The 19,927-nt window shown below is 42.1% G+C and overlaps 1 protein-coding gene and 1 long non-coding RNA gene across 3 annotated transcripts; one reads left to right on the top strand and one right to left on the bottom strand.

The window, feature by feature from the left end:
* The first annotated feature begins 229 nt into the window (after positions 1 to 229).
* fam193a (family with sequence similarity 193 member A) lies at positions 230 to 19,480 on the top strand. 2 transcript variants are annotated; one of them, XM_079675444.1, is made up of 23 exons: positions 230 to 673; positions 1,910 to 1,984; positions 4,023 to 4,265; positions 7,378 to 7,553; positions 7,649 to 7,816; positions 8,288 to 8,534; positions 8,634 to 8,758; positions 8,912 to 9,059; positions 9,169 to 9,243; positions 9,354 to 9,428; positions 9,522 to 9,634; positions 9,985 to 10,227; positions 10,357 to 10,513; positions 10,694 to 10,837; positions 11,101 to 11,376; positions 12,241 to 12,463; positions 12,546 to 12,908; positions 13,346 to 13,628; positions 13,772 to 13,958; positions 14,407 to 14,646; positions 16,560 to 17,463; positions 18,058 to 18,139; positions 18,467 to 19,480. In XM_079675444.1, the coding sequence occupies exons 1-23, from the start codon at positions 452 to 454 to the stop codon at positions 18,558 to 18,560; spliced, it is 4,863 nt and encodes a 1,620-aa protein (XP_079531570.1). In that variant the 5' UTR covers positions 230 to 451; the 3' UTR covers positions 18,561 to 19,480. The 2 variants fall into 2 exon arrangements, with proteins under 2 accessions (XP_079531570.1, XP_079531571.1); XM_079675445.1 differs by having other exon boundaries at positions 231 to 673; positions 12,546 to 12,860.
* LOC307035785 lies at positions 4,171 to 5,918 on the bottom strand. Its single transcript, XR_013807200.1, has 3 exons — positions 5,557 to 5,918; positions 4,403 to 4,498; positions 4,171 to 4,281 (listed from the first exon to the last, which is right to left on the bottom strand). It is a non-coding gene; the product is annotated as an uncharacterized lncRNA (long non-coding RNA).
* Positions 19,481 to 19,927: the final 447 nt, after the last annotated feature.

The following is a 19,927-nucleotide window of genomic DNA, read 5'->3' as shown; positions in this document are numbered from 1 at the left end:
CTATACTATACTATATGGCGCTGGTTCAAAGGGTTGTGCAGGTTTTAAGATATTGTTCGCATGAGTATTTAAGGTAAAATTAGGACACTAAAAATAATATTCTGGTCAATTGTTAATCTTTAATGGTTAAATATCCGCCACATCCACGACTTGTTAACTGTAACTTGATTCTTTGCTACGATGCGATTTTACACAACAAACTCAATTTCCCATAAGCCCCGGCAGTAGAGACGCAAAGCTGCGCTGCAACGCAAGCACCAAGGCAGTCCAGCTAGAGGCCATATTGGAATATATGAAGTCGGCTTGCACTTTGATGGAACTGAGTATCTGTCGTTTTTGGAGTCTCTGAATTGCTATCCCGGATTAATACCCTAGTGATTGCGACTGGCATTCCACTCGAGACCCTGCCAAGTGTGGACGGCAAGTTGTCTCGCTTCTTCTGTGGACAAAAATGAGTCCAACCGATGCTAAACGAGGGGCTAAACGAAGGAAGAACAAGCGGGGCGGTGGCAGTAGTTGCAGTGCTGTCTGCAACACCAGCGGTGGCAAGGCCGGGGTTGCCTCGGCCCTTGGCTGTGCGGGAACAGCAACACCTGCCTCCGTCGTCAGCTTTCTAACACCTGGCAGCACAGGCAGCGGGAATATTGGCTCCATCACGGGCCTCAACGGAGAGGTAAGAGTGTCACGCAATGTAACCCAGTGGATGTCAAACCGGGCGACTAGCTAGCAGCGTTATCAACGACACACATCTGATTTGGGCCCGACACTGATGCGAAGAAGGCAGCTAGCTAACTAACGTTGACCAATGTAGCTTCAAATTAACTGGCTTAATTGCCGCTCAGACTTGTTGTTATGCTTTGTGAACGGCTGTGTGGTTAAACTGGCCATATTATAATGCAATAAACTGTCGTAAACATTAGGGCACTTGGGTCTTGGCCGAACGCTGCGACTGCCATCCTTAGCTCAAGTTGAGAGACCGTAGCTGAATCGACAACAACTAGAGACACCATGAAGCATTATTTTTGAGCTAATACAGTCCAGGTAGGTGGAGATTACATTGGCCAAACCAAGATTATTCCCGAGCACAGTTGGTTTCAACACGGCTGGGGCATAGGCTGCTATAACACATATAAACATTAATGCTAGCTAATGCTAACAGTGAAGTGTACCAACAACTCAAGCCCCGGCGGGCCTCGATATGTTTCTGCAAGCTGACCTTACACTTTACTTGCTAATAAGAAGTTTAACTTGGTTATAATGTCCACATAATATCCCAAATCAACTAACTAAGTCCAGTTTACCAAAGTACCCTAGTTATACACCATTTGCACAAAGGTTATGTTAGCTAGTTTCTTCTAACTGGCCCATGTTTAATAATTAACTGTCAGTTCATACGTTTATTATGGTGGGTCACAAATCACACATGTAGCTATAACTTTAGTCATTTTGCATGGCAGTCAACCCTATCTTCTCTATATTTATGTCTGTAATGTATGTAATGTTGGACTATAAAGGTAAACAAAGTCTTTCACTTACTAAGTGTGTGTGTTTATGATACATGCAGCCTAACAAGTACCCATTCCTTGTATGTTGTGACCCCTCCATCCAAACAAATCTTGCACATCATATACTTCCACTATTCATCATAAGAAATGAATGTCCTAAGAAGTGCTTCATGATATTTAAAAACATGGACATGTCCCTTCTTAAATTAATACAAAGTGTATACATGTACGTATTCTTAGTGCCTGACTGTATTAACGACCTTCTGCTTCAAATGGGCATAACCTTTTCTCAGAAAAAACATATCCTACTTCACCCGGTAGATATTTTGATGTGTGATGTTGTCAATAACCAAGCCAATTAGTCAATAGAAGTCATCTCTAATTAAGTTTTTTTGATCCCTCAGGTCAAAGTCAACAACAGTGTTACACCACAGTTTACAGAAGGACCAGTGAATGCTGACTTCTCCGGGGTCCTTCAGGTACATTTATTTACATCAGGTTTCAAAAATGCATTTAAAGCCACTGAAGCCATATACCATGTTTCACACATAATTAACACCTTTATGTAATGAATGCAATTTGGGAACGCACTACATAATTGCTTATGTGGTCTTTAATTTGTCTTTACTCATATCATGTAAAACAATCAGTGAGACAACTGTCACAAATATCATTCATACATTCAATTCTGATGGGCTCCAAACACAGTTGTGCACTCTGCAACAACTGACAAGAAGATGCTCTAACATCTGCCTTCACACTACACATCCTTGTACTGTGCCTGCCCACCCTAAGTGATCAATTAGAACTGTAATTCTAGTCTCTGCAGCGCTCTTTTAAAAGCAGTGTCATAGTGCCGATGACTCAAATGCAGCTTTCCGCATTTAGCCATATTTAAATTGTCTGTCATCGCATCATTTTCTACACGGGAACTATTGCCTAAACCAAACTTTTGATGGTTCTGTTACAAAGATCTTGTGCGGTGAAATAATTTCAATCCGTAGACTGTAAAATAATATTATCATCAGCATTACGAGCTTTACTCGAAAATGGTAAGTTATTATTTGTGCTGTAATTGTTTTTTTGTGTATTGTTTTTTTCCAGCACACACAGTAAATCAATAATTTATTCACCCTAGGCTGGTTCAAATTATGACATTTGGCTGTTACATTTGCTACCTCATGTTTTTGTCCACACAACTGGTTGTTTTTGTTTTGTTGTAAACTCTGTCTATCATATGCTGACAATGTTATCTTAATAGCAAAAAACATATACTTATAAAACATTTAGAAAATGGATTTGATTGGTATACAATCACATTGTATTGATTCAAACTATGTGTCTATTTCAGTTGTTACACCCCAAATCATTGCAGTTTACCAAAAATAAACAGGCAAACTAAAGCATATTGCTTTAGTACTTGCCTTTTGAATGAAATCAGAAAATATCACTGCTGAAGGAGAGAATGCACTTGAGTTACTCACAGCACTGATCAAAACCTCATGGAAACTTAAGCATCTCCTATAACATGTTGCTTAAACAGATGTAAAGCCACCTCCTATTTAAAATCCCTTAAGACTTTTTGCCTTCTGTAAACCGCAGCAATGTGAAGATCATTAATTGAAACTCCTGGCTTCTAATGATGTGTTTGTGCCACTTAGTGGTTCACTCAGTGACAAGGCAGCACATTAAGAAAAGGTTCCAGTGTTTTAATGGAGTGCAGGGGGGCAATTTAAACAGCTGGTGTTCCCAAAGTGCAGTGTGCAATAGCTTGCAGAGGAAGAGAGGTGGATCTGCCTTCCTTTAGCAGAATGTCCATCTGGAGCCTATTTGTTCAACTTGCACATCATTTTCAGGGGAAGGATTTCATTTGACCATATTGATCAATATGGTTTGATGTTTATTACGTTTCCTATACAAAATAACTGCATCATTCCATTGTATTGAATTAAACACTGAATTATTCAGATTCTGTGTCAAAGAAGTCCATTATGTTCTTTAAAGAAATGATTAAAACATTTTTGTATATTTATGTTTTTTCAGGGCTGGGTGAATCGGCCAAAATCTATACCAATATAGGTCATTTCATATCATGATAATATATGTCGCAATATAGCATGTTTTCTTGTATTTCAATACATAAATAGTCCATATGAAATAACTACATGGTAAACTCTTTGGTGAATTAAATTCTTGAGGAATGATTATTTCCTAATTTTACTAAGAACTTTAAATAATTTATAGCGAATAAATAAATATTACCAGCTCTGCACTGAATATATACAAATAAACACAAAATCAAATGAATCAGACAAAACCAAAGTTTAATTGAACCGAGTGTGATCAGATTTTCAGAGAAATACGTTTTGATAACAGATTTCATCACAGTACGATTTAATTGAGTGACGTTAAATAACCAAATAAATTATTGTCCACCCTTAATTGTTTTTGCAAATGCTTAAGTGGCTTATTGTATATCTTTCTCTCCTCTCCCTCCTACCAACATGCTCACCTCAGACCCCATTCACGTTCGGCTTGAACCAACGGGCTCCCTACACGGCCGGCGATCGCTGCCTCTTGTGCCGATGTGAGCGGAAAGACAGCGCGGTGCCTTCAGAGGCGGGGATCCTCGGCCAGAACGGAGCGGCTCAGCCCAACAAAAAACCCAGTGCCCTCGAGCTGCCTCTGTGGGTGTGCTCCGACTGCAGGCGCACAGTGGAGAAGGAGGACCGGCACACTGCTCTGGAGCAGTCGCTGGGGGTAAGGATACCGTTTTCTTTAAAGACAAGCAAAGGTCTTTAAGTTGTGGAAAAGTTGTGAAAGAAAGGATGGTCCTCTGTACAGAGACAGATATTTGGAAACTGAACCAGACGCCATGTATCTGCAGTTTAACTCACACAGCTGCAGTCAGTCATTCACTGGAGGGTGTGGCTCTTCTGTTCACATCCATTTCTTTGCCAGAAAAGAGGAGCAACCAGAAGTAACAGCTGTTTCTGTCAAAATAAATGTTATGAAGGACATACTATCAATTCATATATTGGCTTGGCTTTAAATCATAGCAAGATAACAGTTTCTAGGTCAACACTGAGAAATGCTCCTTTATGTTAGAGCGCATGGACAATACCAATGTAGAGGTAAAAACATCTTGTGATGCAACAAAGCATTTATTTTTTTCAACTGGAATACAAAGCCACCTCTTATCCTCTGGGTTTACAAGGGTGTGATTAGTTATTGTAACTAATAAAGCTGTTTACAACTCTTTTACTATACCCTGAATTTAAAAATGAAGGAACCCCCCCTATTTTTTACATTTGTAGTTTGATGAATTTGAACATAACGGGCAGGTAAATGTGATTTTGTTGTATAGAATCTAAGCAATATTATTTTTACCATTTTGGATTCAAGCTGAAATCTGAATTCATTAATGTTTACACATTTTCGCTGCCACTTCACCATGCTGTGATTTAGCTACATTTCGGTTTGTGTGACCGCTGGGGCTGCTAGTAAACTCTATCAGTAACAATATATAATTTCTCTGGGTATATAATATTTTTGCTAGTACATATTCAGTATCTTGGAACATAAGCTCTAAAACACACTCTTCACTTTCTTCCTTGCTGTACAACCTTGAATCACCAAGTTGTACAGCAAGAAAGAGATTGGTTCACAAATGCAAGTGAACTCACACCCTTATTGAGTACCACAAGCCTTTCTAACTGTTGCATTGTCGAGCTGGTTCATTATTGTTGATGTGTCAGGTGTGCCCGGGGGATTGGTTTTCCTTATTGTGGCCCTCGCTCGGGTTTGTTCTCCTCATAATGTTTTGTTCCACTCTGAATATCAAGTCCCTGTAGTAAGCAGAGCCAAACCACTGGCAAGCTTCTACTGTGAAGTGGCTGCATACAGTTGGATTGAACAGAAAATGTAGCACATAGTTATATGCCAACCGCTTGGCAATTTTTAGATCAGAAACCACCAGCAAGGCTTCCATCTTAGTAACTTTGTGTGAACCTCCAAACTACAACTTGGGATTCAAGTAAGAAACACTCACCCCATAGAAACGTGGTTGGCATCATGTCCGTATTATAAGTTCTCAATCAGGCTTACGACTCAGTCCTGGAATTGGCTGACCCATCTATTGTACCTTGGTTCCTTCTATTGTCAGCTCATAGGACGTCTTCTTTCTGGGCCTTGTACCTGCCACAGTCAATAAGATGAACAGTTATTAAAGGAGTGTATCAGCATGAATCACCAGATTATCACAGTTCAAGCTACATATAGATGGCCTTTGTATAACAGTGATGCAAATTAGTCGCTTTTCGGCGCCTCCCGCTTTTTTAACGCTGCTTTGGGTGACTTGTGTAATTCGTGGAGAACCGAAGAGTTTTCGTTTTGGGGGGGAGGGGGTCCGTCCGTCCGACTGACGGACGGACAACTTCTCACTTCAAAAAGAAGAAGAAATCTAGATCGCAAAATAATTAAACAAGCGAGTGCCTGTTTTTCCTGGCCAAGGACAGGTTCCTTGAACACAACACGAGCGTAACGTGTCTTCACGTGGTTATGTCTCGTCTGAAAGGAGTGTAGACTAGAGTGCTTACGGAGAGCACCGGAACGCCGCTCCAGCTCTTCAAATATTGCAGTACCCATAAGGAGCCGTACACATGCTGCAGTGTTTGCGTGGCTGTGTCTTTAGTTGTAAGCACAGTGGCGATCTGTTGTTATTAGCATCTGGCTAGCTAGCTATGCTAATGAATTTAAAAAGCTTTTCTTCAACCAGGTGGAAGAGAGCTCTCTCCTGAGAGGCTCAAGTAACCTCAGCTCAGTGAGGTTAAGGCACACCTTGATATGATCATTATAGTTATTAATGAGACATTAGAGACTAAATGAAAAACAGGTATAAAATACTATGACAGTAACAAAAAAGTTGTTAAAACTAAGTGATTTGTAAAATATCCAAAAAGAAAAATCTGCTTACAGTTCTGTTTCAAATGGGTGTTGAGAGATGTATCCATAGATCTCCTCATGTTGCTCTCAAAGTGCACCAGATTGATGCTTTTAACTTAAATATTTAAAAAAAAGAAATCTTCCCGGGGGAGCATGCCCCTGGACCCCCCTAGAGGAGGTTAGGTCCCCCCCACTTAAATCATGTTCACATGGATACTAAATACATTTGCACACATCTTGTGTCCATATCTTTCTGTTTTGGTGGTCATGCCACAACGTGCATGCGCGAGTCATGGTGAGATATCTGGATTAAGAGGTTGCTTTTTCTTTGCACAGCATGAAAGAAAGGCCGAATGAATTGGCTGTGATTTTAGTTTTTTTAAGCAGAGGTTGAGTTCAATCATTTGTACGGCCCTCGGAGGATGTTGTAAAAATGTAAAGGAAAAAGGTTCGCCACCCCTGCTGTAAATAATAATAAAAACCCTTGATTTATAACTTAACATCTGTCTCCTATAGATCTGAGTACATTATAAAGAATAGCCAGTTAATTGAAGCATTATAGCACAGGCCTTTGTCAGATGGTATATTACGCTGTTTTTTTCCTGCTTCGAATAGTTGTCTCTTTTTTCACCATACCTGTGTTTGCATCACTGGTATAAGAATTCAACTAAAATACTTAGATATATTATTTAACACATATTTTTGTAGTTTATTGTTAATATTCTAAATGTGTGCTTTCAAAAGTTGTGTTGTTGCAGCATGTATTGGACTTTAGACATCAAAACATGATGCAGAATCAACAAAAACCAATGTGTGATTGAACAAACACATAGTGCTTATTTACTACAAAACGTTGCTCACTATCGTTTTATGTCAAGTGTACACATTGTTCTAAATCTTATTGTGCTGTTTATTATATTTCCCACAGAGCCAGGACTTCCTTTTACACATGCCTGTGGGAAACGGTAACCTGGGCCAGGAGGCGGCGCCGGGGGACAGACTGACAACTGCTGTGCCTACACTACCCATGCTCCCCGCTCCGGACCTCACCGCACCCATGCCTGCTGACACAGTGTGCAGCTGTGAAGCCTGCAATGAGAGACGGTCAGTTCAGAGAGAAGGCCACTAAAGTGTATTAAATCTTAATTTATTTGTTCATTTTTACAGTGATATTAATGAGATTTTGTTCTGGGTAACAGGGAGATTTCAGCAGAATCGGAGAGGGAGTCACAGCAGCTACAGAACCACTGGTCGGAGGTTCGATACCTGGTGCGCTGTATCTACCGTCAGACAGGAACACCGTTGGCAGATGACCATGACCAGCCTCTAGAGAGAGACAAGGAGGGCATGAAGGAGCTGGTGGATAGGTAAAACTACTGCGTCTAATTTCTGTTTCTCATGGTCTTTGTCCACTAGATGTCTCTGTTGAACTGTGGATGCAGAAAAAAAGCCCCGGTTAAAACTATCAAGCCTGACAGCCTTTGACAGGAATGATGTCAACAAGTTGAAACTTCTATAATTGGTCAAATTAAAAGCCCCTTGAAGTTGCATCTTTTCTTCCTTGATGTAATGTATTTCCTGTTCAAACTGGACTTTTGGCTGTGTAATGACTCTGAGGAACAATTTAAAACTTAAGAACTAGGGTGTAATTATGGAAAGAAAAACGGTTTGTTGGTTGGTTTTGGTTTTTAACACAATGTTTCCAGTCTCAATATACTGATGCAGGAATTACGTATGTTTATATCAACCACATACTTTAATCAGGCATATAATAAAAAAAACCTTGAAAAATATTCTTCAGGGGAACTATGTATAAACCCTTTATTTTCCTCCTGTAGACTCTGTGAGAAGGACCCGTACCAGCTGTATCAACGGTTGGAGCAGCAGGCGCGTGAATACGTCCTGGAGATGAAGGTGCGGCTACTGAAATACCTATCTTCAGGACCCAAGACCACAGGACCAGCGGGGAACGTGGCTGCAGCCCTGGGTCCTCCTCAGGCCTACCAGTTCATCTCCATGCTGATGGAGGAGTACCATGCCCTCTGTCAGGCTGCTCGCACCATCAGCAGCTTTCTGCTCACCCTGGTCAGTTTACCCCTTATGTAGCCAGAGCCATATATCCCAACTCAAAGCCATTTTTACTGTATTAGCTTCAACTATTATTCTGACCCCTTTTTAACTCAGGAAAATGAACACCTTCAGAAGTTCCAGGTGACGTGGGAGCTGCACAACAAGCACCTTTTTGAGAATCTAGTGTTCTCAGAACCCATCTTGCACAGCAGTTTACCTGCACTGGTTGCACAGCTGAAGTAAGATATAGTTTTACTAATTGAAACAATAAAAAGATACGCTACTTACCCATCATTATACCTAAATATACAACTCTTGACTCAAAGGTTGACAATCCCTTTCTTAAACCATACAAGTGTTTTTAATGACTGTTCTGCCTCTTGTTTTTTTAGACATGGCACGGCCTCCTATGATTCATACAATGAAGACATGTACAGGACCTTGTTAGAAAGCTACCATCAGCTGCAGCAGGAGATGGCTTCGGTGGCTACTGATTGGCAGGAGTGTGAGAAGAGGATTGACGACTATGTAGATGAACAGGTATACATATCCATGACAACACATTTGATACAGGAAATGACACTACCTTGTCACGGTGGTAATCAATGAATACGCCTGAACTAAAGCCGTTAGTGTGACTTTTTTGCAGCTGCTATTTAAGGTGGAGGGTCAGAGTCTTACCAACCAAAGAACAGAGCCACACAAGTCCTTGATTAGCAAAAACGTAAGAGACTTTTAAAGTATACCTGAACACAGTCACATTTTTATACCTTCAGAAATGTATTTCTGTTATTTTGGAAGTTCATGTTCTTCTAATGATCTGCCCATTACCAGACTTTGAAGACTAAGCAGCGAATGCTGAAGGAGGACTGGGAGTTCTTTAAGCAGAGAAGATTTATAGAAGAACAGGTACACAACAAGAGTAAAAAGCTATCGTGGTAGATTTTAAATGTGCATTTTTGCACTTCAGAGGAGTTTTTAAAAATGCGTTCTCTTTTATAGATACCTAACAGTAAGAAGTCTCCGTCTATCGAAAACAACTTCACAGAGACCATGAGGATGCTCTCATCTCGCCTCAATATTCCAGACTGCCCCAACTGCAATTACCGAAGAAGGTGAGTTTCAACTTTTCACTGCTACGTCATTTTCTGGTCTGAAATCATGTCTCTTCCAACGTAACACATTTAAATACTATTTGAAACTTTGGTTGATAAAAGAAAAAGTATTCTTATTTTCCCTTCTAATAAATTAGGTTTGTTATGATCTTCTTCTTTCAATTGCTTTGAGTTAAAAAAAAGCTAATTTCATTTCCCATCTTTGAGTCGTCAGGGAATTTATTACACTATTATGCCACGGTCTCACCTAATGAGTGAAAGTGAGAAAATGTGTAGTTTTTGTAAGAAATAGATAGTTGCATCTGTAATTAAATCCGTATGACTATTTCCTCGCCCGCCCCGACCAACAGGTGCACGTGTGACGACTGTAGTCTCTCTCACATCCTGACCTGTGGCATCATGGACTCTCCCATCGCTGAGGACCTCCACATCAAGCTGCCGCTGCAGGGGGAGCCCCCCCGCGACTACCTGGCAGAGGTGCACCCCCCCAGCCTCTCCTCCGGCAGCTCAGCATCCGGCTCCAACTCCAGCTCTCCCATCACCATCCAGCAGCACCCGAGGCTCATGCTCCCTGAAGGGGATACCAACACTTTGTAAGTCAGACACTCAGTGCTTTTTGATGTCTGTGACAAATCACATATGCACAGTTTAGTATTGGGTATGTCTGATCATAATTGCACATCTGTTCTTCCCCTAACATGAAGACTCATTTCTATTTTTAGTATCAGTGATGATGATGAAGTGCCTCCATTGTCCAATAAGTTCACGGACATCTACCCTATGAGTGGTTATGAGGATAACAGTGTAGTGACCGCTGCTGTGAACGGCCTCCATAATGACCTCAACGGGGAATGTGAAAACGCGGAACTAAAGGCAGGGGTGAGTTTTGAAACCGTGGTGTTATATCAAAACATTTCATAAGATGAGTTGTGAAATTCCCTGACAAGTTTCTGGATGATGAAACTAAAGTTGATTATGAATGAGCTCGGGGAAATGCTTTGAGTAATGTTCCTCACCTATTTCCTGATTTGTATTCTTTGTTCATTTTCTGTATTTCAGTCTCCTCGTATTACCAGCAGCAGCAGTTCAGAGGGTGACGAGGAGGAAGTCGATGGTGAGGTTGGTGGAGAGCCCCGAGGGCAGCAGGAGGAACTTTCCTCAGGACACACCAACAGTCCTCCACCCTCTTACAGCCACCAACAGGTGTTGTAACACTTTTTAAAATGCTTTCTTACTTCTAATTACTTAAGAAAAATGACTCTTACATCATTTTCATATCCAGTCATTACCTTAAAGTATATTTTCATAATTCCTAAAACGAATGACAAATCGCCCTAGCCTCTTAGTCACATCAACACAAGACTGAACGTTTGTGTTGCAGTATTGGTTACATGTTAGGGCCGGGCAGAGGATCACATTCTCCAAAATAAAACCACATGTTTTGAACTTGCTTGTACCACTCTCAGGTAGAACAGGTCCAGCATGCCTGTGAGTGCCACGTGTGCAACCAGGACCCCAGCTCCTCCGCCCTGGGCCCCGCCTCCTGCCTGCCCCCCAGCCGGCTCCACTCTGCACCCCCTCCCACGGTCGGACACCAGTTCTTCACAGACAGCAAGACACCCCCTGCCCACCCTGCCCTCCACCTGTACCCCCACATCCACGGCCACATGCCCCTTCACAACTTCTCCCGGCCCCTACTGCACCCGACACTCTACCCCCCCAGTCCTCCTCTCACACACAAGGTGAGGAGAATCACGTTTTGAGTCTATACATGTAAAAGCCGGAGATACTTTTATTTTCAAAGTGACGACGTATAGCTATGAGAGTCCCTTTAAGGGAAATTTGATTCATTTCCTTATCACTGGGGATTTTTTAAGTTTCCATGAACAGTACTAAGCTTAGTTGTGTTTAGTTTCACTTGGTTCCATTGACATTTGAATGTCTCCCACTAGGGGTCAGACTAAACCAAATGTCAAGGCAAAGCCATCTTAAAGTGCATTGTAGACCTGCTCATATATATATTTTTTTTATTTATTTATTCTATTTCAACAATTAGACAGTTTTTACATCCGAAAAACCATCAAAATGAGTAGAAGCGGGAGGGCAGAAAGCAAGGCTTATACAGAAGTAGCCCTCCCGTTGGTCATCCAGTTGCAGGACAAAGAAAAAAAAGATAATTCCATAATTAAATACTCACACGGATAAAATAATGATATATATATACATACACATACATATGTACACATATACATACATACACCCATTTCCAGGGTGAAAGTAAAATAATAAAGTAAAAATAAAAGATTCCTACAAGTCCATGTTAAGATAACAAGACAGTTTCATTTCTCATCCTATTTTTATATAAACTATGATAATTAAGATAATTATATAATAGCCATTATAATTATTATAGTATTTATAATTATTTTTATTATCATTATTAAATATCCATTTAATCTTGTTTTATTTATTTTTTAAATTAATCCAAAGTCACAATGGCCGGAAAAAAGTACTAAACTAAAAAAGACAACAAAAAAAAAAGGTCAGTTTCTTATAACCCCAAATTAGTGTCACATTTGTTGTAACTTGTCTTTTCTCTCTTTAAGCCTCTACCCCCAAACCCTACATCAAACCACTCAGCGGCCAAGCAGCCGGCCTTCAGCCCTTCGTTACCGGACCACGTTTACCAGAACTGCTTTGGCGGTGCGGGTGGAGCAGGCGACTGGAACAGCTCGCTGCAGTGCCTCTCACTCAAGTTTGAGAACCTGTGGGATGCTGCCGTGATGAAGAGCTGGAATCCATCTGTGCTGCTCCCCGAGTCCCTGCCAGGTGAGCCGCCATGGCAACTAAAGATAACCGATAGAAACAAACTCCAAGAGTCAAAATAACAACTTGATTTTTCTATAAACAGGTGACATGCTTGGACCACCCCTCGCTGACGTTCCCCTTCCCCCAACATCGTCTATAGGCCCCCAAGGGGAACACCCCTCGCTGCCCACCCCTCTGCCCCCTTCTTGCTCCGCTTCCTCATCTCTGTCATCTTCCTCATCGTCATCCTCGTCGTCGTCATGCTCCTCTTCCGAAGCCAAACAGCAGAAGAAGAGTGGCGCCAAGAAGAAGTGTCTCTACAATTTCCAGGATGCCTTCATGGAGCCCAACCGCGTAGTGATGGCCACCTCCGCCTCCACGTCCTCCGTGTCCTGCACCGCCACCACTGTCCAGTCAAGTAATAACCCCCCCATCCACCTAGCATCTAAAAGACCCAACTCTTTAGGTAAAATAGGCGGTAGGAGCAATGTTAGGTTTGCAATGATGATGATTCAATTATGGGACGTAGTTATTACAGGGGGAGGGGACTGCCATTGTTAAACCGCACATGCACTCTGTCACCGTCCGGATTGAAAGTTGAACTGAAATGAAATGTTTCCTCTCTTTTTGTGTAAGGAAAAGTAACCGTAATGATATAGATGTAAAAAGAGGTTAAACTGTTTTTGCCTTGCATTTTCTAGCTTAGGTGTAAGCATTGATCATAAATGCACTTTGAGACTAATTACATTTGAAAGGAATACATACAAAACTCAAGTCGATTTGAATTTTAAGTGTGACCTTCCTCATTGCTTGAATGCTTTGTGAATGACTCTAACGTTTTAAAGAGTTTGACCTGGAAGAACTGAACCACGCTCTCAACCCACACATCTTTGTCTCCTCTAGACGATGTATTTCACAATCTAGGTAAAGAGGACCATAGGCAACCCGCTCCGGCCCCCCCCAGAAGCTGCCCTGCAGGACTGACCTCCCTCCCTCCGCTCTCGGGCCCCACCCTGCCCCCAGCCCCCACCACGCACCTTCCCACAATGGGCTCCCAGCCCTTTCCAAAGATGGCTGCTCCAGCACCAGACTTCATGGAGGCCCACCAGGGTTTGTGCCTGCCACCCGCCGAGCCTCCGACCTCCTCAGCAGACGGTCCTGTGAGTGCCCCCCCCAGCGTCTGCAGGTGAGACCCCCACCACATCCTGCACACTCCTAATGATGGGCATTATTAAATGTAATGACTGAGACTGATGTATTGAAAGGTCATTTTGTTTTTGTGAGTGTTAATGGAGAAGCCAGTTTGAATTCTCTCTCTCTTTTTTTCAGTGATCCTGACTGTGAAGGCCACCGCTGTGAGGGGAACGGGGCGTACGAGCACCAGCCGTACGACGGGGAGGAGAGTCAGGACGAGGACAGCTGCTCCGAGCATAGCTCCTCCACCTCCACCTCCACCAACCAGAAGGAAGGAAAGTACTGTGACTGCTGCTACTGCGAATTCTTTGGGCACGGCGGGGTAAGACGCACACATTTATTACTCACTGAAATTAGCATAGTCGCCTCATATTTACATGTTTTTAGGGGATGCAAATGGAGGTACTTTTTGAATCCCCTTGAAGAATTTTGAAGAATATTTAAAAACGGTTTGCTTTCGTTCAAAGAAAAGGTGAAATACATTTATTTTATAAAGATAATATCCCCTTTTGAGGATTCAAGAATAATTGATTGTCTTTTTGCAACAAAATGAAACGAGGTCCATTCCCGTTTTGCATTTTTGAATTTGCAATGTAAACAACGGCAACCAAATGAATTGGGAATTACCTGGGACGATAATATGACAATAATCATCTTAACAATATTAATGTACAGAATACAAATAAGGCATTAACGATGCAGTGTGTCATACTATAGTTTATAAGTCAAATGAAATGTCTTATCTTTAACGATCACTCTTTTATGCTCAGCCCCCAGCTGCTCCTACCAGTCGGAACTATGCAGAGATGCGGGAGAAGCTGCGTTTGCGTCTGACAAAACGTAAAGAGGAGCAGCCCAAACGGGAGGAGCAGCAACCAGTGATAGAGCGAGACGGAGGAGTTGAGGACCACAGGCGGGTGGAGGACCTATTGCAGTTCATCAATAGTGCCGACAATAAACCTGCCTCCAGTTCTAAGGCAGCCAAACGGGCCAGGCATAAACAGAAGAAGGTAAACAGCCCTCCCTATAGAGCGCCGCAGTGACGCGTCCTGAAACCCGGAAGTAAGTTAGCATTTTACCACGTCCGGTTCCTTCGACAAAAAGCAATGGGATTTCTCCAGGATTGGTGATTTCTGAAGAGTTTGCGTGTCTGAAAAACGATGGTTGTTAACAAGTGGCTGAATAGGACTACAGAAGTTGTCGAGACCGAACACGTAAACACTCCCGCTAAGTTTGTCTTTCCCCGTGTTCTGCTTGAAAGCAAGAACCTGCCTCCTGCAAACTGTTAAAACAAGCGCTTCAACTTGTACAATTTTGAATCTGTATGTTTGAATATGGATCTTAAAGACCCAATGAAGTGCATGTTTTTGCACCAAAATGAAATGGCAGTTTCATTCCTTACATATCATTGTGCCTGTTCATGGCTAAAATAATTTTTAATAATTCATAATTAATGAATTATTAATTTTGCCGTCCGAGCCTAACGGAAGTTGCAGACGATAGTGGCTGTGACGTCACAAGATGTACCCAGTTGCGATTGTAAACATGGCGGAGACTCTGGAAAGTGATACTAGTGTGAGAGAAATGATTGATTTGGACAGCTTTTCGGACAGGATAGATGAGGAAAGTGATCAATCTGGTGCACTTTGAGGGCAACATTAAGAGATTTATGGATACAGCTCTCAACACTCATATGAAACATATTTCAATAATCAAAAAACATTGGAAGGATTTCTTAACCTATTTTATACAACTAATATTACATAGATGGAAATATTTGTTTACATAGATGACCAAACCCACTGAGATAACTTAGGCTACAGTTTACCTCCCTGAGCTGACGTTATCTCTCTCAGTCCCACAGGAGAGCACTCTCCCTCTCCTTATTGCTGAAACAGCTAATCTCCGTTAGCTCCGAGCTAGCACCAGATGCTAACAACAACCCTGTAACTCTCTCAGTCTCTCTTTCTCTCTCTCTCGAATCGACCAGTGGCCTTTATTTATCATGATCAATCAAAGAATCTCCGAAACAATGACACCAGCCAGGCTCACCTTCATCTTTTGGGAACAGAAACATCGCCACTTCGGCAGACTTGACATTACTACAGCCAGCGGCAATGCATCGTTTCCCCTGTGTTTTTCATCCCTCTTTCTTCACTGTCGCCTCCATTGTCAGGTTTTCTCGATTGGCAATCACTTCCAGTCGACTCCGACACACTTTCCAGGAAAATACTAGCTCAAAAACGTTGAGAAATTCGACTTTGAAAAAGAGAAAAAATGAACGTTGGTGAATGTAAACAGTGCGGCGGCGTCCATCTCGTGACGTCACGCAGTAGATCGCAAGCCACGCCCACGAAGGCGAAGGTCGACTGCAGATTTCCCCGGCAAATTCAAAACTCGTCAAATTCGTTGCTATTCCAACATCTTTTGATATGGGTTCCAATGGACAATTTTGGTCATTACTATACGTATTAGCATAACAGATCATGCACAGGTGCACACTTCACAGGGTCTTTAAGTTGGTGTGACGTTGAAGCAGCGACCCTGCTGTAGTTCCTTTATAGCATAACGTTAGCATTTTGCTTCTGGCGATTAGATTTAAGATTTAGAAAATGATAAAAGTAGACATGTGGATATTATCCGGCTGAACAAAACTTGATCCGTCTCTTAAATGTGTCTCAACCAACCACAGACCTTATTTCCAGCTATTCTCCAAAATCCTATGGAGAAATTGCATTGCGTTTTTGTCGAAGGTCCCGGAAGGAGTTTAGGACGCGTCACTGCGGCTCTCTATTAGTTGAAGTCTTTCAAAAAGAGTTGGTCTTCAGAGTTTGCTAGTATTTAACGCAAAGCTCTTTTTGCAGACGTACTGTGTTTTGAGTCAAAGGTGTCATCGTGCTAAAAGTGTATGTCTCTGCTTCAGATGGAGGAGAAGGCTCGCCTGGAGGCAGAGGCCCGTGAAAGGGAGGAGCTGCAGATGTTGGAAGAGCAGCAGCGGCGACAGCGGCAGGAAGAGGAGGAGGCAGCGCTTCAAAAGGAACTGCTCCGACTGCAAGAGATGCAGCACCATCGTGCTGCCAAGAAGAAAAAGAAAGAGAAGGCAAAGGAAAACACTGCTCCCCCTCAAAACAACCCACAGCCCCTCAAACAGACAGCTCAGAACGTCCTGGACAACCTTCAGAACGGAAAGTCACAGTCACTGCTTCAAAGCCTCATCCGCCTCCCTGACCAGAAGGAGCCCAGGTTTGAGCCCGCACCCCGGGCCCACACGCAGCACAGCCCCAAACACACGAGTGAGAGGGGGACCAGCATCCCCAACTGTCAAGCCCTCCTCCACATTGGCCCGCCGTCATCTCACCTCGAGGTCCATGGGAAAGTGAAGGCCAGGCAGACTGCTAAGGTGGCCCCTTGTGAGGCTGCTGTGAAGAAAGCTCCAGAGCTACCCAAAAGCTCCGATGTGGCAGCAAAGCTAGCTAACGGCACCGCCCCCACCCCCGCCACTACAACAGACACCAAAGCTACGCGGATCAGGCCTGCTGAGGCTCTGGCTCCTCTCCCAAACACTGAACCAAGGAGGGAGGACAGGTGTAATATCAGAAGCAACAGTGGGAAAAGGCATCAGCAGCAGATGCAGCAGCAGCAACAACAACAACAGCTGACCCAAATAAAGGAAGACCGGAGAAGTCCAGCTGTGTCCAACCCTTCCCCGTCTCCCCCTCCAGCCTCGGAGCAGCAGAACGGCAAGCCTCCCAGTGCAGAGTCCCCTCAGCCCAAAGGCAAGAACAAGAAGAACAAGAAGAAGAAGGGGGACAAGAACCCCTCAATAGGTTGGTATTATTGTGATTTACAAAGATTCAGGTGTGTGGTAACGCCCAGTGGTGTTTGTCTAATCTCACTCATGACCAGCTTTACTACTGAAACAGCAGACGGCATGCGAGGTGAGGGAAATACAAACTGTGTCCCTAGCAGAATGTTCTGACCAAGCACAGGTAGATTTCCTCACGGGTCTCTTGGGTATTCTGTGGTATATACGGCATCACAGTGTGATTAGTGAATGTGTGCTCTGTGCAGATTTCTGCTGCCATTTAGGTCATGCCATTAGCAGGAAGTACGGGGAGTTTCTTAAAGTAGTTCTGACAATGTGGCTGCATAAAAGTATTTTCCTTTCACAAGTTGGCAGGGGCGAAAGAGATGTTGACCTAAAAACAAGAAATCCGTATGGCAGGGAAGAAACAACATTATCAACAATCGTAGAATCTACTTATTAAATATGTAGAATTTCTAACTTTGACAACAACCGGCCATTGCTTCCGAAAACGACATGTTTCTTAGGTTTTCTCAGATACATAATCTATAATACACTTACTAATAAATATATTTAAAATGGGAGCAAATAACATACATCCATGTTCTTTTTTCAGATGATGTGTTCTTGCCCAAAGACATCGACTTGGATAGCACTGAACTGGATGAAACAGAGAGAGAGGTGGAATATTTCAAAAGGTATGTGTATTCAAATGTAATAACTAAACGAACTTTACAAATACTGGTGAGATATTTTGAAGCTTTTCTATTTTTGGCTACTTTTAAGGTCCCTTGTGGATTTTGTGGCACTATTGAGACAGTTAAATAGCAGTATGGTAGACATGCATCAATATGCTAGCAAGCAAACATAGACACACAATGTAGGTTTTTAAATCATCCAAATTGTCTACTTTGAAAGGAAATCATGATAACAAGGCCTCGGAAAGTCCACAGATATTTAAAAACATTTACATTTGTAGTAGTATTGCTCCTCAGAAGGTTAATGCTTGGTTTTTGTCCCTGCAGGTTTTGCTTGGATTCTGCCCAGCAGACCCGCCAACGGCTCTCCATCAACTGGTCAAACTTTAGTTTGAAGAAAGCTACATTTGCTGCTCACTGAGGCTGTTAGTGGGTGACTATCAGGACACAATCAGTACCTTAACAGCTGTACCAACCCACACGTTCCCCCCCGCTCATCCCTTTACCTCCACTCAGCTGTTATCCTCCCTGAACTTCTCTCCCGCTGTGCCCGAATCACACCCACGCTGCCTTGCTTTGTTCCTGTCGCTGTGTGGTTCCTACACAGACCCATCCGGACTGATCCACCTGCAGAACTGATACAAAAATTAAAGTAAATGACACAAAAAGAATCACAAAATGCTACTTTGCATCTGATTAATTTTCCTTGCGTGCTTGTGTGCTTTAAGTCTGAGTTGGGCATTTCTCTTGACTGAAAAAGCCATGGTCTGAAATAATTTTGTTCTTATATTGGCTTACCTGTAGTCAAAAAATGCTTACTATGTTTGGATGGTTCCCTTCCAAAAAAAAGAGACAATGGAAACTACAAAAAAAGAGAAATGTATTAAATTAAAAGCTGTATTTGAGATATATTGTGGCTTACTATCCCATCGTTTCCCGCTCCTAGCACGGCATCTCATCCACATGATTCACAAGGGAATGGGCTTGGTCAGCTGGTCTCCACTCCCTTACCCCCTCCACCACCTCCACCCTATTTCACATTAGGGAGGAAAACGTAATACTTGACAATGTTCTTTTTTGGTTTTTAAGTTCTGTTTAACAAACTGTTGAGTAAAATTGTAAGTTACAGTTTTTGTTTTCTTTATTTTTGATCTGTAGCCAGCTTGTATCAGAATACTTTCAGAATGAAAATGAAAAAGAACAATACTCACACTATCAATCTGTTATGGAGTGTATATTGTATTAACACTGAAGCCAAACTGGCTACTTTTAACATATTGTTAAGTAATATTAAATCTTGTCTTTCTTTTTTGAAAGATGGAATACAGTAGTATGGCAGGATTATGCGTCTTGTGTCCAATCTTATTTCCTACATGCAGTAGAAAATTCCACATAAGGGCATTAACACTCACAAACATTTTAAGAAATAGTTGACATGTTGGGAAATAAATGAATTTCCTTTCTGGCGTAGGGTTAGACAAAAAGATACCACTCATGTTTCCTTTATAGGCATCTGCCAGTTAGACCAGCTTAACTTGGCCAAAGAATGGAAACAGGGAAACATCTCATTTAATCTGTAAAAACACAGACATGTTTAAATGACAACGTGCTTTTCCATGGAGAGAGCCATTTAGCGTCGTCAAAACTCTTAAACATATTTTTTTTTAAATACTGATTTTAACCATTATGTTTTTATGGTAAAGTAATATGCTTAAAGTTGAATGTAATTCTTGATAAAATCTAAATGTTCAACATAATTTAGTGTTAAATCTGCAGAGTCTTTTAATA

Source organism: Notothenia rossii (genome assembly GCF_949606895.1).
Source record: "Notothenia rossii genome assembly, chromosome: 1".
Taxonomy (NCBI): Eukaryota; Metazoa; Chordata; class Actinopteri; order Perciformes; family Nototheniidae; genus Notothenia; species Notothenia rossii.
This window is presented reverse-complemented; position numbering and strand designations above follow the sequence as displayed.

Coding starts and splice junctions, on each gene's coding strand:
- fam193a (XM_079675444.1), top strand. CDS start 452: ATGAGTCCAACCGATGCTAAACGAGGGGCTAAACGAAGGAAGAACAAG. Junction 7,554..7,648: donor GAAGCCTGCAATGAGAGACG/GTCAGTTCAGAG, acceptor TCTGGGTAACAG/GGAGATTTCAGCAGAATCGG. Junction 8,759..8,911: donor GCACTGGTTGCACAGCTGAA/GTAAGATATAGT, acceptor TTGTTTTTTTAG/ACATGGCACGGCCTCCTATG.